Raw genomic sequence first — 26,460 nt, 5'->3', positions numbered from 1 at the left:
TGTTTTTTATCACTGTGCTGTCATCACTGCTTGTTTCATTTAGCAGTTTTTCAAAGTAATTACTCCATACTTCAAGGATATCTTTTTCTGCTGTTTTCATGTCACCTTTATCATCTCTAATTCCTTTTACAGCACTGTTTCCTCCATTCCTAAGCTTCTTCAACAACCTCCAGAATATTTTGCCACCTTCTTGATATTTATTTTCTATATTCTTGCCAAAGTCCTCCCATGACTTTTGTTTAGCTAGTTTTACTCACTGTTTAGCTTTCTTACATTTGTCTCTGTATTCTGTAAGAATAAAAGCTGACTTATTTGCCAGGAACTTTTGATATGCTTTCTTCTTTTCCTTCACTGCCTCTTTAACTTCCTGTGTCCACCAGGGAGTTCTGATTTTTTTATCCTTGCACACAACCTCACCACATGCCTCTCTGGCAGAATCAATCAATGTTTTCTTCAGAGTTTGCCACTGAATCTCCAAGGTTTGATTCCTGTTCTCAAACTCTTTCATTTTTTCTTCAATAATCTTTGTGTATTTTAGTCTACAGTTCACATCTGAGAGCTGCTCAACTTTTATTCGCTTTAAAATTTCTTACATGTTTTTCTTTTCAATATGAAATTCAATTTTATCCTGCTCAAGACTAAATAGTGATCACTTCCAATTTCAAATCCTCTGTACACTCTGGTGTCCTGCACCAGGGAGAAAACATCACTATCAACAATAACATAATCAATGAGACTTTTCTTATTCCTAGCCTCTTCTCTCCATGTGAATTTGTGCACATTTTTATGTTGGAACATGGTGTTAGTAATAACAAGTCCATGTCCTGAGCAGAAATCCAACAGATATTTGCCATTATTATTAGCTTTGCTCTTTTCTCCAAATTTTCCCAAAATATTTTTGTATGTCTCGCAATCATTTCCTACTCTGCTATTTAGATCCCCAACAAAGACCAACTTTTCCTTTTTCATTGTGTCAGTGGCTTTTTCTAAAGCCTCAAAAAATTCCTCCACTTCTACCTTAGTAGAACCTTCTGTGGGACCATAGGCACAAATAAGTCTCATTGTCCAGTTCCCCATTCTCATATTTGCCCACATTACTCTACTTGAGACTGACTGCCATTCAAGAAGATTAGCTTCGTATTTTGTGTTGAATACTATGGCTACTCCTTCTTTTCCGTGATTGTTATTGCCTGAATATAACATTTTGTATTTACTGCTCAGAAAGATCTCACCAGTTTTGGTCTTTTTTGTTTCAGTCACCCCTATTATGTCGATCTGGTACTTATCTAATTCCTCAGCTAGTTCCATTTCTTTGCCATTCAGGCTTCTTACATTGATAGTACCGATCTTTAACTCTGGTGATGTTGAGTTGGGGTTTGTTTTCAGATTTGTTCCAGTAGCTGACTTTTCGCTGTTCACCCTGGTTCCCTGGCGAAAACAACGGGGGCCTTGTTTAACCGGGCCACGCCCCAGCCGGCATGAAATTTTGTCATGTTGTACCATCATTTTCTATTTTCTATTATATATATATATATATATATATATATATATATATAATGGCACCAAAATTATACTTTAAAAAAAAAAAAAAAAGAGTCCCTCCCTAGCTTTGTAAACTTTGGAAAATGCTGCTCTAAGCTCGTCACTCATAACCTAAATTGTTCTGTGATATACAGTAGTGAAGCTGCTGGCCCACACTATGCTAAATGTTAGCTTTACTCAGAAGCAGGTCATAGGCAAAAACTTACAAACGCTGGTTTGCTGTCTAGAGCCAAACTCCATGTTTAGTTAAAATCTCCCTACTCATAGGACAATCATTCTCTTGAAGATCCTGATCATAGGCCCCTACTGACATGACTTTGATGATACCAGAGTATGATGATACATATTCTGCATCATCACATTCTGGATGAGAGAGAGTTTTAGCAGATTTTTTTTTTGCTGGATCAGAAAGTAAATTATACTCAACAAGAAATTATAGCCTTATTTTTATCCATTACCCAAACTTGAGCAAAAAATGTTACACGTGAAGTATCTTCAAATTTTAATACTTGAATAAATTTGACTTCTGCCTTTGATTTTGTTTCCAGTATTCCTGTGGATCTAAATTTGACCATGATTGAGATCTCAACTATTTGGGTAATGATACTATCCATAATGCATGGTACTATATATATATCCTAAAAGAAGCAAACTGTACATTATGGGATACTTGGATAATTTGATGTGAAGTTAGTTGCCTCTATATACAAATAGTTTAGCTGGGAAGATAATTCATGCACAGATCTTGGGTGAAGGATGACAACAAGAATATAGTTTACTTTCTGACTCACTGAAAAAACTTATTACAGAAGAATAGGAAATGAACCCCAGACTTAGAAATTGTAAAGAAGATGGTTTTCTTATTTTGGTGTTCATCTTTTTAAATGCCAAAATGTTAACCAGATTCATCTTTAGGAAATGCTATTACCGATCTCTGATTCAAGTGTTTGACTTATTGCAAGCAGGCCTCATTTTAATTCTAATTGATGTCAGAATTTGCTCCAAGTATAGATCAGAAATTGGCATGGACTGTATTTAAATCTTATGGAGTGGTCAAGAAAGTGATAAGTGATATGTCTCTTGCAGAATATCAATGACAATGCAAAAGCTGTGAAGAAATAGGAATATGGTTCTTGACAGCAAGAGGCATGCGACAAGGAGACCCAATATCCCCAAGCATCCTTATCCTGCTTTTAGATAGTGAATAGGAGAACCAGGGGAAGAGAGGGCAAGAGGTAATAAGCAGGAAAGCAAGAAGAGAAAGTGTCATAGGAGAGAGAGATGCAGGTGAGCAGAAAAGGAATAGAGTGGTAAGAGGTGTGATGTATGGAGATTTATTGATTCATGGAGTGCAAAATAGAATGCCAGATGAGTGTTTGCCTAGAAAGAAATGAGACAATGCAACTAGGTAATTAAGCGAGGTGAAGGAGTGGGTGAGATAATTGTGATGGTGGGTATGAATGACTTGAGAGGCAGTGTGATTTGGGTAGCGAGAGATCTGAGGTTCATTCATTAGGTTGTATGGCAGAAGACTTGTAGAGGGAAGATGGTGAGAGCGTTACCCAGGTGTGATAATGCAGAGCTATGTAGAAAAGCATAGTCAGAATGTGTCGAAAAATAGGCTTGGATTATGTGGATGCTTGCAGTGCATTTGAGGATAGTAAAGAACTGTATGTGTAAGAGATTGCTTACATTTGAATGAGGAAGGATATAGACATCTGGAGAGAACATTGTTTTCTGAACAAGTGAGTGTGATGGTGCACGAAAAATAGAATTATCTGGATGGATGGTAGCAGTGGTGGCCTCTTGTGGGAATAGTCTCTTGGGAGAAGGGGTAACACATGGTGTTTAATGCAGAATCCAGTGGAGTTTATAAGGTTGAAGTAATGCCTAAGTCATATTTTCATATACGAGTAGCCAGAAGGTGGCACATCTTATTATTGAAATACTCTGGATTAGAGATAGGTGTGGAAAATTTTCCACTTGGTTATACTCTAAATTAAAGATACCAAGAAATTATATACCTGGTTTAATACTTTATCCAAGTGTCACCTCTAGGTCTGGCTCCCACTGATGAGACCACAATAAAGGTCAAAACCAGTCTAGGTAGTGATCCTTGCCATAATCCATAGCATTATACATGTCTATGAGGATATGTGCTTTACATTATGAGATACTAAGGCAAGTGACATGAAGTCATTAGTTTCTATGTATGAGTTGTCCCAGTCCTGAAAGTACTTCAGGTGCAAACTTTGTTTGCTTATACTTGGAAAGGATTAAACCAAGTATATAATTCTTGGTATCTTTAATTTACACTGACAATGTGTTGATGTTTTTTATACCAGTGTCAGGAATATCTGGAATAAAGGAGATTAATTGGTGGCACTGATAGCCTCAGTGCCACCACTATGTCTCACTGATCCGATTAATCCTTGTCCAAGGATTAATCGGATCAGTGAAACATAGTTGATGGAAGACAATATACTCACAGAAATAGAGTAGCAGGTTATAGAATTTTTCAGTGAGATAGGAAGGGCAAATGCAATGGTGGAATGTTGCTTATGTTGAGTGATGAGTTGTATCCTCTCAGAATGGAGAATTTGGAGGGCAATGGCATGAATGGTTTTGAGAGCATATGGTATGAAGTGAAGGTGGGCAGGACAGGATATTTAGTTGTATGTTGCTATAAGCCAGGAAGCATAGAGGGTGAGGAGCAGAAGATATTTAGGAAGGTGAGTGCAAAAAGAATGATCGTTATGGGAAATTTTAACTACAGTAGTATAAATTAGGAAGAGGGAACTGAATGTGAGTAGTAAGGGAATGGAATTTCTGGAATTCTTGAAGGACTGATGTCTTAGGCAACATATAGCAGAAGGAACATGAAGTTCAATAGTTTAGGATTTGATCAGAGGATCTGATTGTAATTGAGATGACATCTCTGCCACCATTTGGGGAAAATGACCACATGGTTTTGACTTGAAGGATGAATAGCCATGCAAGAGTATCAAAGAGAGAGAAATTTATTTGGAATTATAATATGATTAAAATAATCTTGGAAATCAACTTCTGGCAGTTCCATGGATGGAGGAATTGGAAGTGTGAGATATCATCAGTGCATGGGAACTGGTGAAGAAATATTTATTAGCAGCAATGGCAAGTTGTATACCTTGAGTGAAAAAGAGAACACAATTTGGTGTAAAGAATGGATTACAAATGATATCAAACAGGAACTGCAAATGAAAAGAGAGCAGAACTTATGGAAGAGATTATAAGGTGAGGTGGAGTGCAGATGCATGAAGCATATAAGATTCAGACTAGGAGAGTGACTAGTATGGTAAAGAAGGCAAAATTTGAATATGAGAAGAGATTGGTCTTGAGATCCAAGGAAAATCCAAAGGAATTTTTTCATTATGTGGCTGGTAGGAGGAGGAATGATTGTTGATCTAGAATGACATTGTTAGACAAAGATGAGATTAGGGTGACTGATACAGAGGACATACTGGAGTTGTTTGATGAACACTTTATTGAGGTATTTCATTCTAGAGAAGTAGGTTTTAATAGTAGAGGGATGGGGAGGATTCGATATTTAGAAGTTCTAGAAGAGATGTCAATAAAGCAATGGACTGGATGGGATTTCACCACAGGTTTTGAGATAATTTGCTAAAGAACTGACAGCTCCGTTGACTTGGCAGTAATATTCACCCTGCAGTTGGAGGTTCGTACATTTAATTTCGATGTTAATGAGTCTTGCAATAAGAGTAGTAGTAAAAATATTTAACAAAGGAGATCAACATTTATTGTTGATCTAAATTGATATTCATAGTGATTAAAGCTTTTGTATAAATTATTTTTAATTGCTTTGTATCATTAACAAATTAATTGTAGATAAAAATTTATTTCTTAGTATATTATATATTTTCAGCTTGTCGTAGGTAGTGCAGTGATGGCATTTGAAGAAGTGTGTCCTGAAAGGATAGACCTGGTGCACAAAAATTATAGAAAATTGTGTAATTTACTTGTTGATGTTGAAGAATGGGGTCAAGTAGTTATCATTAATATGCTTACTCGATATGCCAGGTCACAGTTTGTTGATCCCAATAAGCATGTAAGTTTTGAGAAATATACAAAGTTTTGTTGCTTATATTAATTTGCTGAATGCTCATGTAAAGGACCTCTCTTTGTAGATTCATGTAAATTATTTATCATCATCATCATCAAATTCCTGCCATGTACCCTCAAGGGGTGTACAGGATATGATAGTACTACATGAAAAAAATTACACCATTACTAACTTCCTATCTACAATTTTCCTCCAAATCAGTCTGTTACTTGTCAAGACTCCAACATTATCAGATCCTATATTTCTATCATCTAAGGCACTTTGTACCGCATCAATCCACCTATATCTTGGTCTTCCTCTGGGTTGTTTTGCTGCCAACCTGGCAGAGAACACTTGTTTTGCTAATCTTTCCTCGCCCATTCTGTTTAAGTGACCATACCACCTGAGATTAGCTCTGCTAACGCATTCCTGGATGCTGACAATGTCAAGTTCTTTCCTAATATCCTCGTTTTTAATATGATATTGCCATTGATGCCATCTGTTCACACCTCAGATCTTTCTCAGGACTCTCATATCTGCAGTCTCTAGTCTTTGGTCAAGTGTTTTACTTCTGACCCAGCTCTCAGTTCCATAAGTTAAAACTGGTTTGAACACTGTTTGTATATAGCTAATTTAGTGTTCTGGCTAATTTCTCTCTTATTCCATATGAATTTATTCAATTGACTTCCTACCATACCAGCTTTGCTGATTCTGTTGTCTATTTCTAAATTTAATTTACCATCTTCAGCAAAAATCGTGCCTAAGTAGCTGAAATGTTTTACTTGTTCCACAGATTCTCCATTCACAACATTCTTCATTCTCCATTCACAGGAAGTCAAGTTGACATTTTCAATGATTCTGCCTATTTTCATTGTCTTTGTCTTTTTATTGCTGACCTTCATACCATATCTATTACAACAACTATTCAATTTAGTCAGAGAATCTTGTAGCGGATTTATTTAAAAGTATAACATCATCCGCATAAAGCAAAGAGCTGACATTAACATCTCCAATTTTGATATCATGTTTAATACCACTTTCCTTCATAATGTGATCCATATAGATAATGAATAACAGAGGGGATAATGTACATCCTTGTCTCACACCAGATTTAACATTAAACCATCTTCCTGTACTTCCTTCAATTCTAACTGCTGACTTACACCTCAAATAAAGACTAAGTATTGCTTGATATAATGCCCCATTGACACCATATAACTGCAGCGTATTGAATAGCTTCTCTCTTGGCACCTTGTCATATGCCTTTTCCAAATCGACAAAACTTAAATACGATAACTAATATTTAAGGAATTGACAGCGTATACTAGTAATATAGATTAAATAAACTTTAATATATACTTTCCGATATTTCGGCGAATGTCACGTTGCCATCTTCTTGGGAACTTACTACAAAGACACGTGCACACAAGTACTAATAACAGCAAAATGAGACTGAAGCTAGGAAGCTAGCGTTTTCCTAAAGTCCTGATGGTGCCCCCTGGCGGGCTATATTGGTAGTTCTTGGCCTTTGGGCTGAAGTTCTTCTGATAAAAGTTTCCCAAATTTGGGGCAGTCTCATGCATCCAAATTTGTTGAGGTTTGGCATGTTCCTAAGGGCCGAGGCTGATTCTATGAATAGTCTTTCATACTTGAACTTGCTGCGGTGTATTACTGTGGCTTTTTTCCATCTTATTCTGTGGCGAGTATCCAGAGCGTGGTCTGCAAGCCCAGAGTGGCTGTACTGGTGAAATCGGATGTAATCCTTGTGTTCTGAGATTCTGATATTTGCTGTCCTGCCTGTTTGGCCAACGTAGGACAGTTTACAGCTGCAAGGGACCTGGTATACACCAGGTAGGTCTAGGGGAAGTGGTTGGTCTTTGGTGGAGCGGATAAGGGATGCCAGTTTTCTATGTGGTCTGTAACAAGTGGTCAAGTCATGTTTTTTTAAGATTTTATTGATTTTTTCCGAGGTGCCTCGGATGTAGGGAATGGTGATGGATTTAGAGTAATCTTTTTTGTGAAGGGGAGGGGGTGGTGGGTTGTGGATAACTGGGTTAAGTGTTTTTTGGATTTTTTGGAGGGGGTAGCCGTTGGCTGAGAAAGTGTCACGGATGTGATTTAGTTCAATGGTTAGGGCTTGATCATTAGAACAGATTATTTTTGCCCTGTTGAATAATGTTTTAATAACTCCATATTGTTGTGAGGGGGGGGGTGGGATTGTTGGTGAATGTATCTGCCTGTATGGGTGGGTTTTCTATAAACTGAGAAAACCAAGGTTCCATCAGATTGGCGGGTGACTAGTGTGTCTAGGAAGGGGAGGTTATTGTTTTCCTCTTTTTCCAGGGTGAATTTGATTCTAGGGTGTTGGTTGTTCAAGTGTGTTAGGAAGGAGAGGAGTGAATCCGGGCCATGTGGCATAAAAAAACATGACGACCACTTGTTACAGACCACATAGAAAATTGGCATCCCTTATCCGCTCCACCAAAGACCAACCACTTCCCCTAGACCTACCTGGTGTATACCAGGTCCCTTGCAGCTGTAAACTGTCCTACTTTGACCAAACAGGCAGGACAGCAAATATCAGAATCTCAGAACACAAGGATTACATCCGATTTCACCAGTACAGCCACTCTGGGCTTGCAGACCACGCTCTGGATACTCGCCACAGAATAAGATGGAAAAAAGCCATAGTAATACACCGCAGCAAGTTCAAGTATGAAAGACTATTCATAGAATCAGCCTCAGCCCTTAGGAACATGCCAAACCTCAACAAATTTGGATGCATGAGACTGCCCCAAATTTGGGAAACTTTTATCAGAAGAACTTCAGCCCAAAGGCCAAGAACTACCAATATAGCCCGCCAGGGGGCACCATCAGGACTTTAGGAAAACGCTAGCTTCCTAGCTTCGGTCTCATTTTGCAGTTATTAGTACTTGTGTGCACATGTCTTTGTAGTAAGTTCCCAAGAAGATGGCAACGTGACGTTCGCCGAAATATCGGAAAGTATATATTAAAGTTTATTTAATCTATATTTCTAGTATACGCTGTCAATTCCTTAAATATTAGTTATGTTTAACCAGCGTATAAGCCTCTCAACAAGAAAAAACTTAAATACAGATCTTTGTTATATTCCCATGCTTTCTCGACTATTTGTCGTAAAGTGAAGATCTGATCCTGACAGCCTCTATTTGGCCTGAATCCAGCTTCTTCTTCACCAAGCTTTTCTTCCACAATTCTTCTCAACCGTTTCTCAAGTATACTTGCATAGATCTTGCCTGAACACTCAGTAGGGGAAATATCTCTGTAATTCTCACATTCAGTTTTATTTCCCTTTTTATACATGGGTACTATGAGAGCTCTACTCCAATCATCGGGAATTCGTCCCTCTGTCCTGGCTTTCTGAACTATACAGTGCAGTAACTGTAAGACTCTTATACCACCATACTTCAGCATTTCTGGTCGAATATCATCTACTCCTGCTGCCTTTCCACATTTCAAGCCTTTGATGGCTTTTTCTACTTCAAGTATGGATATGTATTCCTGACTGCATGCCTGGTCAGTGTTTTTTTACCACTGTGCTGTCATCACTGCTTGTTTCATTTAGCAGTTTTTCAAAGTAATTACTCCATACTTCAAGGATATCTTTTTCTCCCGTTTTCATGTAACCTTTATCATCTCTAACTCCTTTTACAGCACTCTTTCCACCATTCCTAAGCATCTTCAACAACCTCCAGAATATTTTGCCACCTTCTTGATATTTATTTTCTATATTCTTGCCAAAGTCCTCCCATGACTTTTGTTTAGCTGGTTTTACACAGTGTTTAGCATTCTTGCATTTGTCTCTATATTCTCTAAGAGCACAGACTGACTTATTTGCCAGGAACTTTTGATATGCTTTCTTCTTTTCCTTCACTGCCTCTTTAACTTCCTGTGTCCACCAGGGAGTTCTGATTTTTTTATCCTTGCAGCAACCTCACCACATGCCTCTCTGGCAGAATCAATCAATGTTTTCTTCAGAGTTTGCCACTGAATCTCCAAGATTTGATTCCTGTTCTCAAATTCTTTCATTTTTTCTTCAATAATCTTTCTGTACTTTAGTCTACAGTTCACATCTGAGAGCTGCTCAACTTTTATTTGCTTTAAAACTTTCTTACATGTTATTCTTTTGAATATGAAATTAAATTTTATCCTGCTCAAGACTAAATAGTGATCACTTCCAATTTCAAATCCTCTGTACACTCTGGTGTCCTGCACCAGGGAGAAAACATCACTATCAAAAATAACATAGTCAATGAGACTTTTCTTATTTCTAGCCTCTTCTCTCCATGTGAATTTGTGCACATTTTTATGTTGGAACATGGTGTTAGTAATAACCAGTACATGTCCTGAGCAGAAATTCAACAAATATTTGCCATTATTATTAGCTTTGCTCTTTTCTCCAAATTTTCCCAAAATATTTTTGTATGTCTCACAATCATTTCCTACTCTGCTATTTAGATCCCCAACAAGGACCAACTTTTCCTTTTTCATTGTGTCAGTTGCTTTCTCTAAAGCTTCAAAAAATTCCTCCACTTCTACCTTAGTAGAACCTTCTGTGGGACCATAGGCACAAATAAGTCTCATTGTCCAGTTCCCCATTCTCATATTTGCCCACATTACCCTACTTGAGACTGACTGCCATTCAAGAAGATTAGCCTTGTGTTTTGTGTTGAATACTATGGCTACTCCTTCTTTTCCTTGATTGTCATTGCCTGAATATAACATTTTGTATTTATTGCTCAGAAAGATTTCACCAGTTTTGGTCTTTTTTGTTTCAGTCACCCCTATTATATCGATCTGGTACTTATCTAATTCCTCAGCTAGCTCTATTTCTTTGCCATTCAGGCTTCTTACATTGATAGTACCGATCTTTAACTCTAGTGATGTTGAGTTTGGTTTTGTTTTCAGATTTGTATATAAATTATGTAAATTATTTATAAATACCTTAAATGTACACATATTTTCATGTATTACCTTATAAGAAATATTATGCATTTGATAATTTAACTTATACATTGATGCACACGCGTAATAGAAAAAATAAAAGCTTTCTTTCTGATTTTTGTCTGTAATGTCATACGCATTGCAGAAAAAATAAATAAAACAAAAACAACAACAACAAAAAAAAACTTATAACAAACAAAACATGGAAAGAGAAAGAGCATACAAAACACACACACACACACACATGTTGACAAACGTATTTGGACATTTACGTTCAGATTTCAGATCCTGCCACATGCAAACATTCAGGGAGTGTCTGCATAAGTCTGATAATAAAAGTTGGGATATGCTGCATGTTTTGTACTGTACTTAATGTCATGGTGCCACATTCACCTGAACTGACAGACTTCCAACATGGGAGATGGTAGTCTGTATCACATCAGTGGTCTTTCTGTCTGGGACATTGCTACCCATCTCAGTATACCAAAATCCACCATTGCTTATGTCATTCATAGATGGAAAGTTGATGGTGCAACCACAGCAGGAAAATGCCCTGGGAGGCCACCGATACTCACTGACCGAGATTGATGAGCTCTTCTCAGAATGTTCAAGCATCCTGCACGTCATGAGTGGTGGACCTTGCAGTCAACCTAGAAAATGTTGCAGGGACATCTGTGAGCACTAGAACTGTGTGCAGACAGTTGCATGCCTTAAGTTACTATGGCAGAACTGCTATGACCAAGCCACACATCAACCCCCTCGGTACAAACAACATTTGGACTGGTGTCTTTCACACCATTCCTGGACAGTAGATGATTGGAAAAGGTTTTTTTTTTGTAGCAGTGAATGATGCTTCCAAAGGTTTCAATCTGATGGTCGTGTTTGGATTTGAAGATTACCCAATGAACGATTCTGTCAGGACTGTATCATTCCAACTGTCAAATTGGGTACACGACAACTGGGCGATGGAATAAAAGATCAAATATGCAATTCTATTCTGTTGATCTATTACCAGGTAAATTTAAATAATATTTTTTGAGAAATGAGTTAAAAGATTGGCATAAACATAAAATTTGAAAAATCTCGCTTATAATAGTTTATTTTTATTGTGTAGAATTACAAATTGTGTAGAAGTCATATTGAAATTTCCCATGCAAAAAATGAGTCAGCTAGTTAACACATATTTATATTATATATTTTCGTTTATATCATATATCAAAATTTGTAGGATCATTTAAGAAAGAGATGGTTAAAAAGAGTGCTCCGAAAATTATTTAAAAATGAAAAGGTATAATTGCACAATATTAAAATAAAGAAAACAATAAAAATAGTTTTTTAATTCATTTAGTAATGTTATTTTGTAATTAACAAACATAATTTGTAGTTTAATTTCTAGTAACCTAAACTAACCTAACCTAACTACACAATAAAAATAAACTTAAATAAACTTAATTATAAGCAAGATTTTTCAAATAACTTAAACTAAACTAATCTAACCTAAGCTAACTACACAATAAAAATAAACTTAATTATAAGCAAGATTTTTCAAATAACCCAACCTAACTACACAATAAAAATAAACTTAATTATAAGTGAGATTTTTCAATTTTATGTTTATACCGTTCTTTTAACTCATTTTTACCTGGTAATAGATTAACAGAATAGAATTGCATATTTCATCTTTTATTCTGTCGCCCAGTTGACTGTGTCCCGTCAAGTTTGATCAAGACTTGGTAATGTTATTAGGGTGTTTCATTTGGATGGGGCTTGGTCCATTGGTGACGTGCCCAAAACCATGATGTCTAATGGCTACCTGAACATCCTGGACAACTTCATGCTTTTGATGCTGTGGAAGTTCTTCAGCAGTGACCCTTGCATGCTCCAGCATGACAGTGATCCATACCATACCATACTTTATTACATATCTGAGACTGGTTTGCACAAAACAATGTTGAAGTGTCGGACACTCAATTCCATCGAACATGCATGGGATGAATTAGATCACCAACTTCACTTTAGACCACAGCAACCTTCATCAGCATCAGCAATAGGGATAGCTTTGCATGAGGAATGGAAGAATATTTCTGTTGTAATGTGAGTTCGGTGGTAAGAGTATTATCATTGGAACAGATTGCTCTAACTGTGTGAGTTAGTATTTTTAACATACCATACCGTTGAGCTGGATAATGGTGTAAATGTTTGTATAAATATTTCCCTGTACGTGTGGGTTTTGTATAAACAAACAAACAAAAAAAAAGATAATGAACCATTAGGAAGCTGTGTGATTAGTGTATCTAGGCAGACAGTCATTAGCTTCCTGTTCCAGTGTGAAGCAGATACTGTAAAGTTAAATGTGTGCAAAACTGGCTAAACATCAAGTCTTGGGAAGACTTAACAAAGTAGGAAATGAATAGTGAGCATTACCATGTCCTAAATCTAGGTTGTTTGGGACATGGAGATTCCTAGGTTTTGGATAATATGCAATAATTTATTTGACAATTACATCTTTCTTTTTGTGAGAGAATAATAGGCTTGAAGAAAAACAACAATACCAACAAAGAAAAACATCAGTTTAATTGTATGCTTATAATATAAATTTAAATGAAAGAGTCATTCAAAGATTACAGCCAACATAAGAAATTAAATCATGAATTCTTTTAAAGTTAGTTTCACTTGAGACATATTTAGATATGTCTCAAGGGAAAAGATTAGCTTCCAGGATATGAAATGCTTTAACCTTCCATCTGGCTCAAGTGGATGAAATTCTCAGAAGACATTAGGATTTTTCATTGATTAAAGGCATGAGTAGCATCCTGCCTTTTATCATGTAATTACCTTTCTCTACCATTAATCTCTTAATGGCAACTGTAGTGCAATCTGTGGATTAACTGTAAGAGCGACCTTTTTTTCTGTCACTTGACTTATAGTAAACTTTATTTGGAATTTTCTTTGGCATACTTCAATATTTTAACTTTTTGCTGTACAATTTATTTATTGTGTCTGTTTCCCAAGATAAAAACAAATTTCTTATGCATGAAAATAAATAATTTATTCAGTAATGGGAAATTTGGTGTCTTTTATTTATTTTTCAAGTTAGTTCAAAAGAAAGTGTACAAGATTATTTTCTCACTATTATTTTGCCAGCTGGACATCAAAAATAATTTTAAAAACAACATTAATAATTGATGCTTTGGTTGCATGTTATGCAGAAAGCTCAGAAAACTATGCTAATACATAATTTGTTTCTTACTTGTTTGTTTTCAATTTGTAATGCATAAATCTGTTGGTATTTGTGGAGGGAGGGGAGAACTTAACTGTCAACGTGCTTTCTGTCGAAAAATCAAAAACAAAAACTACAATTTCAGAAATTATAAGCTGTAAAGTATATAACTAGATTTATAAATTGGCAATAAGCAAGATGCAGTTTTGAAGGAACAGGGAACATTTTAATAAATAGTGAATGGAGAAGATTCAAAGGCAAGCCACCAAGATGGTGAGTGATCTTTGGAATGTTCTCTATGAGGATAGGTTGAGGGTGTGTGGATTGCAAAAGTTGGTTGATAGGAGAAAAAGAGGGATATGATAGCAACATCTAAGTTGTTTAAAGGGTTTTATAGGATTGATGCAGGGAAAATGTTTCAGCACTTGAGGGGCTAGAGGGACAAGAATAAGAGATCATCCCTTATTAAGTTGAATAGTTGAATAAAGATGTGGTTAGTAGGAGTTTGAGGACTATTTGAGGAGATATTAAATTTAGCTGTTTGCTTTATGCAGATGATGTACTCTTAAACACATCCAGTGCAAGTCTTCCAGGATTCTCTAACTAAATTGAATATAGCTGTAACAAATTTGGCATGTAAATCAGCAATAAAAAGACCAAAATTATAAAAATAGTAAAAAACATGAAAAATATCAGCTGCATTTTCAATAGAGAACCTATAGAACAAGTAAAATATTTTTGCTATTTAGGCACAGTTTTTAGTGACGGTTATGAATTAAATTTGGAAATAGACAACAGAATAAGCATAGCTGATATGGTGTGGAGCCAGTTGAATAAATTTATATGGAATAATAGAGAAATCACTCACCTTAACTTGGTGAGTTAAGGTGAGTGATTTCTCTATTCACTGGAATCCTCACCTTAACTTGGTGATGGAGCTTGCATGTTTCGAGGATGTGCTGAGCTATGCTGGCTGTACCGTATTCTACTAGCAGGGGCTCTCAAGCTGGAAAGGTTGATACTGAGGAACCAGACTAACAAGGATTATGACTGGGAGGATGGTACTCTAGAGGAGCAACTTTCCAATAATGTCTACTCCCCTCTTGGTGTGGAGACAGCTGCCTATAGTGCTTACTTGGTCACTTGAGCATATTCTGAGGCAGACCATGTTCCTACCCAGCAATGCTGGGTAGGAACATAGGCAAGTTACCTGTCACTTTTAGACAGCAAAAGCGATAAAATCAACAATGGAATTCCACAGCTCTAGTTAGATAAGCTACTGCGAATCATCTCCCAAGCCGATTCATCATTATTGGAGAAATGCTCCCCCCCCCTCTCCCAATCATTAAAACCATAAATATGCTATATACAAGAATGAGTCTACAGTATCTGTCATCATTGGACTTTCTAATCCCAGAGAAAACCTAGTTTGATAATGAAACACAGCTGTTGGACTGTACATGCTACTGCAAAGCAAAATAATGAAAGCAAATGCAAGAATTTCATGATTGCTACATTCAGTATAAGAACATTTGCACACAATGGAATGGTAGAAGAATTGGAATATGAAATAAACAAAATGAAATGGGATATAATAGGACTAAGTGAAGTAAAAAGAAAATAATCAGAAGCATGCATAACACTACAGTCAGGAAATGTGCTTTACCAGAAAGGACCAGATGAATCAAACAGAAGGAAGTAGGTTTCTCTATAAACAAAAATATATAGATTACTATATATGCAGGAATATCAGATAGCATATATCATAGTTCAAATATCAGAACAGAAAAACTATTAAAGTAATACAAATATATGCACCATCCAGCAGTTATGAAGATCAAGTTGAAGAATTTTGTGACATATTCAATACAATACAATACAGCCTACACAATAGTGTTTGGAGATGATACGCTACTGCATGGCAGGGAAACAATAACAATTCTAAAAAAGCACTCAATAATTTCTTAACTTATTTAAAATATAAATATATATATATATATATATATATAAATGAATTTAAATGACTCTATACTGAGAAAGAAAAGTTTAATGTTAAGACACGACTAGTTTCATTGAAATTCAACTTCTTCAGGTATCACAGGCAAAGAATTAAATAAAAAATAACAGAAACATGATAAAATACATTAACAGATCTAGTATAAAACACATAAGTACATTTAAAAACAGGAATGCATGCTTGAGTTCCAACTGAAGTTGACTAGTGTGTGAGCTGACACGAGTGCACCAGTACTGGACAGTGGCAATGTGTGCATCAGAAATATTGTAGCTATGGTTGTTATTAATATGAGATGAATCAGATTATGATCAATAATATATATATATATATGTAGAAAGTATTTTACCTTGGGTATAATAAATGTTAAAGATACCAAGCTATTTTAAACCTGGTTTTACTCCCTTTCCCAAGTAAGCAAACAGACAAACAAGTCAAGTTTGTGCCTGCAAGTGTTGCAAGTCTAGCTGACCCTGTACATAGTGCAAGACCAAGGCAACTCATGGTAAAATTAGAATTAAGCTCTGATCACTAATCTTAATATTTACCCATAATGCAAAGCACATCTCCTGGAGGAGATGTATGATGCTTTGTATTAAAGGCAAGGGACCACTACCCAGACCGGTTTTGACCTTTATTGAGGTCTCATCAGTGGGAGCCAGGCTAGAAATACCAAGAGTTTAGTAATACAGAGCTTACAAGTATTTTACCAGAACAAGTTACCATAAGGTGTTTTAACCTTATGGTAACTTGTTAGTGGTAACTATGGTAACTATGTTATGGTAACCGGTCCGCGCGGTTAGCCTAGTGGCTATGCGCTTCGCAACCATATGCCTGGGGAAGGAGTGTCCTAGGTTCGATTCCCGTCGGTGACGTGAGGAGTTGAAGGATCTTCCTCAGCCATAGCCAAGTTAGCCAGTCTTGGGCGTGGACAGCAGGGTTTTTTCCCCAGTTTATTCTGGGGTTTTTCATCTCGCAAAGCAGGCAAACTGGCCTCGAGAACTCAACACTACAGGCCATAGGATACACAGGGGCATAAGGCTGACCACCTTATCCTGTAAACGGAGTGAGGTCCGATGATCAATGGACCCTCGACACCGCAAGGTAAAAGAGGGTATAAGGAAGATGAGATGAGATGAGAAGATTAGCATATTTAAAAAGTACTATCTCCCACAAAGGGGATAGACATAGATCATTGGATCTGTTTAAGTTAAGACTATGAAATAAAGTTTCACACATTTCTTTATAAAGATGTTTTGTGAGGAAATGACTTTTATGAAGGACTCTTGTCTTGTTCTGGTGAACTCTGTGTTAAGTGTCGATAGCATGCTCTGCAAGTGAAAACTGTTCAGGCCCATGGTACTTGTATTCTTCTAGACAAAAATGATTCTAAATTTTTTGTGTGCACTTCTGATGTAAATAAATACTTTATTTATGTCATTTATAGACATATGTGGCTACTTAAAAATGTTATTAAACTAGTTACATTCCTTCTACAAGTGGGGGAAAATAGTGATTCGCTGTGCAATGGCAGTCTGGAACCTAACGTGTCATATGACTGAGATATGCTTATATGTACTGAAGGAAGTGATAGTGTAACTGCAGAATCCCCGAAGTTCAGACAAGTTTTGATACCTGTTTGGGGACTCTCTAAGAATTGAATGGCAGCAATCCATATACTGGAAATTTTTAAACCATGTTACCGTGTTAGGTAAAACTGCAAAATGTTTTACAGATGTGCTACCAAAACAGCACTGAATCAGAGACAACAAACGTGATATGCAAACTGGTGTAAAGAATGTTCTGAATCTATAGAAATGTATTTTTTTCAAAACATAATTAATTATGAAAAATTGTTAAATGAGGTGACCAGTTTTATTAATAGTAACAAAAAATATCTAGGAGTACATCAGGATGTTTTAAAATCTCTACAATATGACCTGTGCTCAAAGAAATATAACCAATGACTATCTGATCCTGTGCCAGAAATTTTATAAAAATTTCTTGCATAGGAAACAACATTAACTGGAATTTATTTTTTTTTATTTCTGTGGTAGCTGATTCCTTCACTCACCTCATTCAACAACTATAGCTGCATGCTTTTGGAAGCGATGTGTACCCTCAATGATTGTGTCCTAGGTGCATCTGATATTTTTTTTTTTAGTTCCTGGATATATCAGTTGTTACTAATTGTGGCATATCTATTGATTTTATGGTCCTTTTGATTTTTCATCTGCTTCTCATTTCACTCATTATTTCTTGCTACCTTTCCATTGTGGGCAGACCTGTCAGTAATGGTACTGATCCTTTTCATTCTTCTTGAGGTCTTGGTGGTGTGCATGCACTGAATTGGCATGATGGGTGATCCTAGATTTCATTTAGGATCATTTAGCTAGTGCGCTTGCCTTCAAGGATCAGTATTGCATTAGTTTTTTTTCTCCTTGCTTGCAGGTGCAGAATCCATGGCTTGTTGTGTCAGTATGGTGGCTGGGACATCTCTGGCATTTCCCACTCCTGAGTAGAGTCATTGCTTTCTAGACAGTGGGCATTTATGTGCATGGATGTGTGGAGATTGGGAAGATCTGATGTTGAATCCTTATCTCCTTTGAGTTCCTCATGCTTAAGTTTGTCATAACCCTCAACAAGTTCCAACTCAGTTCAGAAACCATTAATATATCAACTAACACAAAGAACAAAAAATAACTTAGACACCTATAAAATATATCTTCCGTTTTCATTGTATGTGTAATAGGTGAATGTCCACTTGGGAAAATGACACTATTTCGAACAGGTGTTTGAAAAGTTGGTAGGATCTGCAAAAAGACGATGGAAAACTTCATTCAGGAGTCATTCTGTAAGAAACAGCTTCTCAAAAACATGTATAGCATTTCTGAGCAGAACCTATTAGGAAAATACTTATTATGAAAACTCCTACCATACTTCTTGTACATAGGGATGCTGATCTTTTAGATCAACCAGGAATATCATTTTTATATTTAATACCCTTAAACTTCCAACATCAGTAAAAGCAGGCTGTCTGAACTGTCCTGTCAGATTCTAAATCCTAAATCCTTTTAAGTGCATTACATATTACCCAGGAATATGATCATGGCCAGGCCTCCAGTCATGGCTCTTCCATCTGGCACAGCAGTGAAGAGCATGAAAATGCAGATTGCAAAAGCAAAATAACCAAATGCAATAATTGCAAGAAAGAACAGCATAGTCATGAGCATGTCAAAAGCGGAAGAATTAAGAAGAGATTCAGAAGATCAAGACAGAGTTGAACATTCCATATCAGGAGAGAAGAGGAAGTGCACAACAATAATGTCTAGTAGAAAACCATTTTTACATTGAGAAGGTAACCATGTAAGAAAAAAAAAACACTAAATGAGAAGCCTCGTTTAGTGTTTTTGAGGATTCACTCAAAAACACTAAATAATTGAGTGTTTTTTTAATCCTTATTAAAAGAATTAAATAAGGATTTAATCCTTAAATCCTTATCTATTCAGATAAGGATTTAATTATAAATCCTTATCTATTCAGATAAGGATTTAATTATAAATCCTTATCTGTTTAGATGGATTTATAATTAAATCCTTATAAATTCAGGATTTTTATTAGTGAACCTCCAGATTCACTAAAAAAAATAAAAAAAAATAAAAAAATAAAAATTAGACATCTTCCACAGAGGAATCTAAAACCATTGAAATACCCAGTAATTTGGACTGAACTGAATTTGATATCTTGGATATTTTTCCTGAAGAGAAGAGATATGCTGGCTGTCCACAATTTCCCAGAAAATAAAAATCCATGACTGACAAAAGCAAAATCTCACAAAATTTACACAGTGTGCCTTAAGTAACAAGAAGACAATTATTATATCAAAATAAAAAACTATATTTGGAATTTTCAATTACATAGATTAAAAATAATCTCCCTCCAACTCCACACAACACTTACATTTGTTCTACAGGTGTTTGAAGGCATAATGGAAGTTCTGAATGGGAACCTCTTTCAGTCTCTGGATCACACCACGTTAGATGGCAATGTCGCTGAAGTTCTCCCCTTTCAAGACACATTTCATATTTGGGAAGAGAAAAAAGTCTGCAGCAGCCAAATCTAGTGAATAGGGAGAAATGATCAACACACATAGATCGATTTTGAAGACAGAAACTGCTTAACAGGCAGCGCACAGTGCACAAGAAACCAATTGTTGTTGTGGAGCAGTACTTTCCTGGCACGTCATTACATTAGGCTTACAGATGTTACAATACTCCTAAATAATAGTGACTGTTCCCTCAGGAACAATTTCCCTAGCTTTCACTACATTTTCATTTGTCCATGCTGAAACTGGCTGTCCACAGCATGGTTCATTCTCCAGGGGCTCCCTCCTCTCTTTAAACCAGTGGAACATCTGTGCATGTCTCACACAGTCATTGACATAAACTTTTTTTTTAGGTGTTATTATATCTTCTATAGCAGTGTTTGCTAATTTACAGTATATTCAAGTTATTCATATTCAGGTACAAAATTTTGAACAATCTTATGTGTAACCAAAGAGCAAACAGCTCGTCCAGGTTACAATATGCATGAAGTTAAAAAAGTTATATAATGCATTAACATTATATACACATATGTACATTCATATAATATATAAATATATATGAGGGTATGAAACATTCTCGGCCTAACAATGGAAAAACGAATTTATAATTTCGAAATTATTTTTATTTTTCAATGTAATCTACTTTAATACTAATACATTTATTCCAGCACCATTATCCCATCCCTGTAGTGGTTCTCAGTAAGATCTGAATGATTGCAGCGGTAGAGGGGTATTTTTTAAAAAAACGCTGACCAGCGAGGAAGAGTTTTAGTTTTGGGAGGAGATAGAAATCAGAGGGAGCCAAATCTGGGAAATAGGGTGGATGTTTCAACAATTCATAGTGCAGATCCCTTAATTTTCCCATTGCCAAAACACCTTTGTGGGCAGGTGCATTGTCCTGATGAAAAATGATTTTTTTCTTCTGCAAACTTGATCCTCTCTCACAAATTTTTTCGTCTAGTTTGGTTAAAAGATCGGAAAAATATTCCCCAGCTATTGTTATGGGGGTGCTTAAGGGTCATGGCTGTATAACTGAGAGGAGACCTCCATATAGCCTTTAAAGGAATGCAGAGAACCAATCAGGGCTTCTGACCTAATGTCCAATCCTCACCTTCTCAGTGCACCCTGTTGGATATCTATATCTACCTGGATACTGAATGAACGAGGATGGGCTGACAATTTGAGATTTAGCTGATGGATTTTATTCTTATTGGCTTAAACCAATATACAAAATGATGGTACAACATATCAAAATTTCATGTTGGCTGGGGTGTCGCCCGGTTAAACAAGGCCCCCATTGTTTTCGCCAGGAAACCAGGAATAGTGAAAAGTCAGCTACTGGAACAAATCTGAAAGCACACCCCAACTCAACATCACGAGTTAAAGATGGGTACTATCAATATAAGAAGCCTGAATGGCAAAGAAATGGAGCTGGCTGTGGAATTAGATAAGTACCAGATCGACATAATAGGGGTGACAGAAACAAAAAAGACAAAAACTGGTGGATCTTTCTGAGTAATAAATACAAAATGTTATATTCAGGCAATGACAATCAAGGAAAAGAAGGGGTAGCCATAGTATTCAACACTAAATACGAGGCTAATCTATTTGATTGGCAGGCAGTCTCAAGTAGAATCATGTGGGCAAAAATCAGAATGGGGAACTGGACAATGAGACTTATTTGTGCTTATGGTCCCACAGAAGCCTCTACTAAGGTAGAAGTGGAGGAATTTTTTGAGGCTTTAGAGAAAGCTACAGACACAATGAAAATGGAAAAGTTGGTCGTTGGGGATCTAAATAGCAGAGTAGGGAATGATTATCAGACATACAAAAATATTTTTGGAAAATTAAGAGAAAAGAGAAAAGCTAATAATAATGGCAAATATCTGTTGGATTTCTGCTCAGGACATGGACTTGTTATTACTAACACCATGTTCCAACATAAAAATGTGCACAAATTCACATGGAGTGAAGAGGTAGAAATAAGAAAAGTCTCATTGACTATGTTATTTTTGATAGTCATGTTTTCTCCCTGGTGCAGGACACCAGAGTGTACAGAGGATTTGAAATTGGAAGTGATCACTATTTAGTCTTGAGCAGGATAAAATTGAATTTCATATTGAAAAGAATAACATGTAAGAAAGTTTTAAAGCGAATAAAAGTTGAGCAGCTCTCAGATGTGAACTGTACACTAAAATACAGAAAGATTATTGAAGAAAAAATGAAAGAGTTTGAGAACAGGAACCAAACCTTGGAGATTCAGTGGTAAGCCTTGAAGAAAATTCTGATTGATTCAGCCAGAGAGGCATGTGGTGAGGTTGTGTGCAAGGATAGAAAAATCAGAACTCCATGGTGGACACAGGAAGTTAAGGAGGCAGTGAAGGAAAAGAAGAAAGCATATCAAACGTTCCTGGCAAATAAGTCAGCTTGTGTTCTTAGAGAATACAGAAACAAATGTAAGAAAGCTAAACACTGTGTACAATTAGCTAAACAAAAGTCATGGGAGGACTTTGGTAAGAACTTAGAAAATAAATATCAAGAAGGTGGTAAAATATTCTGGAGGTTGTTGAAGAAGCTTAGAAATGGAGGAAAGAGTGCTGTAAAAGGAGTTAGAGATGATAAAGGTGACATGAAAAGGGAGAAAAAGATATCCTTGAATTATGGAGTAATTACTTCGAAAAATTGCTAAATGAAACAAGCAGTGATAGAGTAATGGACAATGAAAATAGGTAGAATCATTGAAAATGTCAACTGTGTTTTGAATGGGGAACCTGTGGAACAAGTAAAACATTTCAACTACTTAGGCCCAATTTTTAGTGAAGTTGGTAAATTAAATATGGAAATTGACAACAGAATCAACAAACTGGTATGGTAGGAAGTCATTGAATAAATTCATATGGAATAAGAGAGAAATTAGTCAGAACACTAAATTAGCTGTATACATGACAGTGCTCAAACCAGTTTTAACTAATGGATCTGAGAGCTGGGTCAGAAGTAAAAGACTAGAGACCGCAGATATGAGGGTCTTAGAAAGATTAGAGCAAACAGATGGCATAAATGGCAATATCATATTAAAAACGAGGATATTAGGAAAGAACTTGACATTGTCAGCATCCAGGAATGCGTTAGCAGAGCTAATCTCAGGTGGTATGGTCACTTGAACAGAATGAGCAAGGAAAGATTAGCAAAACAAGTGTTCTCTGCCAGGTTTGCAGTAAAACGACCCAGAGGAAGACCAAGATATAGGTGGATTGATACGGTATAAAGTGCCTTAGACGATAGAAATATAAGATCTGATAATGTTGGAGTCTTGATAAGTAACAGACTGATTTGAAGGAAAATTGTAGATAGGAAGTTAGTAATGGTGTACATTTTTCATTGAGTACTATCATATCCTGTAAACGCCTTGAGGGTACATGTCAGTAATTTGATGATGATGATGAGAGCTATTGTTTTACCTTTACAAAATAATTAATAAACAAAATGCCTTTAGCATCCCAAAACACCGATGCCATGACCTTTCCTGCTGATTGAACCGACTTTGTCTTTGACACTGAATAACTGGATTCTGTCTACTGTTTTGACTGCTGTTTGGATTTTGGTGTCTAATGCTGAATCAAAGTCTCATCCATAGCAATAAATCGATGCACGAAATCAGTTTTATTGTTGTTAGAACACTCCAAGCACTGTTCAGAGATTTTCATGTGAGTGCGTTTTTGATCTGCTATGAGCAAGCGTAGCACCCTTTCTGTGCAAAGCTTTTTCATTTGCAATTCTTCATGCAAAATGTATTCTACACATTCTTTTGAAATGCCTGTAGTCTCAGCAATTTCATGCACTTTGACTCACCGGTCATCCAATACCATAATGTGCGCTTGATCAATGATTTCTGGTGTTGTTACACTTTTTGGACATCCTTCAAGTGGATCGTCTTCAAGGCTGGTATGGCCATGTTTAAACTCTGCCGCCCATTTCATAATCATCAGAAACGAAGGATAAGAGTGCCCATAAAGTTTTATGAACTACAAATGAATTTCTTTTGGTGTTAAACCTTCTTTTACAAAGAATTTTATAACCGCACGATACTCAATTTTATCCATTTCAAGGGCTACAGACAACACTTTTGCATCAGACAGCTCTATAAAACAAACAACTTGATAGAATGACCTGCAATTTCACAAAAAAAATGTTGCCATCTATGGTCGAAGCCAAGAACTTTTCAGACCTATCCTATCCTCTCCTGTAGTCCTTAATGGACCGTTGAGTCACTCATGTCTGAGCCATGAATGTCTAATGGGTGGTGAATTAAGACAGATGTCACCCATCTTCTCTTCTATATGTCCTATGCTGTATCCTGTATGTTCATTGGTCCGGTTTGCCTGTTTTTCCAGAATGAAAAACCCCAGAATAAACTGGGGGAAAAACCCTGCTGTCCACACCCAAGACCAGCTAACTTGGCTATGGCTGGAGAAGATCTTTCAGTTACTCACGTCTCTGATGGGAATCAAACCAAGGACACTCCTTCCTCAGGCATATGGTTGCAAAGTGCACAGCACTAGGCTAACCGCATGGACCTTTTTAGACCACCCTCATATTATTATAACACAGTCCAACACAATTTTTGCTGACTTTTATATGAGACTTGTTTTTTACTAATTTGGGTGCGCTGATATCAAATATCAAACCCATTTTTCTCTATCATGTCAGGTTTTTCCTCTATGGCAATTTCTTTTTGTTAATTTGTAAGTTTTTGATAGTTTTAAGGAGGCAGTACTATTTAGAGGATCAAAAAAATCGATTTTTTAATAATGCTTTCTGAAAGTATGTACTTTTAAAAATCTGTTCCTAACTTTTTATCAAGAAATTCGAAAAATTCCCGAAGATATAGCCTATTATTCAAAGCGGTGTGCAGATCAGAATCGGAGCGCTCACCGCTCTCGCTTGTTAGTAAACGAATAAATGCGTAAGAACCTGCAACGGCACGTACTGGCGCTTTGAATGCGAGAGAGGCCGATAATTAGATACATAACTACTTAACAATATTCATTAAAAATTAAAAGAATATTTATAAAAAAATAACAATTTTACTTACACGCGAGTTTCAGGGAATAAATTTTTGTTTGTAGCAATTTCTGCTGTGTGTTCTGTTTTGGCAATCCCTTTGAATACTCCAACAGTAGTCGGCCATCATGTGAGAATCCCATCTTCCTTGGTACCGATCTTCCATAGTTTTTAAGTGTTGATGAAATCTTTTGCCTTGTTCATCGCTTACAGCACCTAAATTCTCGGAAAATCTATCAAGATGACTGTATAGGAAATGAAGCTTTATGCTCATGTTGCAACCTAGGCGCTGGAAATTTGCAAGCATTGTTTCCACTAGATCTTTGTAATTGCACGCTTTTTTGTTTCCAAGAAAATTATTCACAACCATCGTAAATGAAGTCCAGGCCACTTTCTCAATTTCGTTCATAGAGTTGATGAAATTTGGGTCTCTCATTAAAGTTCTAATTTGCGGTCCATCAAATACACCGGCTTTAATTTTTTCATAACTAAGTCGTAGAAATTTTTCACATATGTATTGGAAACAGTCACCTTGTAAATCTAAAGCTTTAACATACTGCTTCATAAGACCTAGTTTGATGTGTAGAGGCGGAAAAATGATTTTTTCTCTGTTGATTAAAGGTTGATTTATAACATTCTGTTCTCCAACATTTAAGGATATTCTAAGAGGCCAATGTTTCTGACTCCAGTGTTGGTTTCTAGCTCGACTATCCAAGAAGCATAGAAAACACGGAAACTTTGTATATCCTCTTTGAAAGCCAAGTAAAAAGTTCACCATTTTAAAATCCACACAGATGATCCAGTTATGGTCTGTATATTTTAATAACTTCAGAACCTTTTTAATGTCCTCATATGTTTCCTTTAAGTGGACTGAATAGCCAATAGGAATTGAGCCATATACATTCCCATTGTGTAGAAGACACACTTGAGACTTCTGCTTGAACTGTCGATAAATAAATACCACTCATTTGGATGATATTGTACAAGACTCATTTCAGTTAGTAAACCTGACACATTGTTACAGTAAACAAACCCACACTCATGTTTAAAATATTGTACAAGATTACTTTCCCTGCTACGATAAAAAGTTATCATCGTATCTTGCTCCAGTAAGTTTTTTCATTTAATCTTGAAGCTAACAATTCCGATGATTCCTTTGATAGGCCCAAATCTCTTACTAAGTCATTCAATTCCGCTAGAGTAAAACGTTGCGGTCCAGAGCTAGAAATTAAATTTTCATTGTCTAAATCAACATCCGGGTCTTGCTCCTCAAGAACATCTGGCATATCTCGATCATGCTCGTTCTCAAGTAAAGGAAGTCCTTTATAAATTGGCACGGCTATTTCATTGGAATGAGCAACTGGCCGAATTGCTGAGTCGAGATTTGGATACATCATTTTTTTCTTATTCTTCTTATTATAACCAGAAGTCTGAAC

General features: G+C 36.3%; 1 protein-coding gene across 1 annotated transcript in view; it reads left to right on the top strand.

Moving 5' to 3' along the window:
- The window catches only part of rb (adaptor related protein complex 3 subunit ruby), a 482,738-nt gene that overhangs the window by 113,771 nt on the left and 342,507 nt on the right, over nucleotides 1-26,460 (top strand). The window contains exon 7 of the mRNA XM_090402121.1: nucleotides 5,465-5,647. Within this exon, the coding sequence (XP_090258247.1) occupies nucleotides 5,465-5,647 (183 nt within the window). The remainder of the gene's footprint in view (nucleotides 1-5,464; nucleotides 5,648-26,460) is intronic.

This window comes from Typopeltis vanoorti, chromosome 12 (assembly GCF_054136105.1).
Source record: "Typopeltis vanoorti isolate ZY-2024b chromosome 12, IOZ_Tvanoo_1.0, whole genome shotgun sequence".
NCBI classification, from domain to species: domain Eukaryota; kingdom Metazoa; phylum Arthropoda; class Arachnida; order Uropygi; family Thelyphonidae; genus Typopeltis; species Typopeltis vanoorti.
This window is presented reverse-complemented; position numbering and strand designations above follow the sequence as displayed.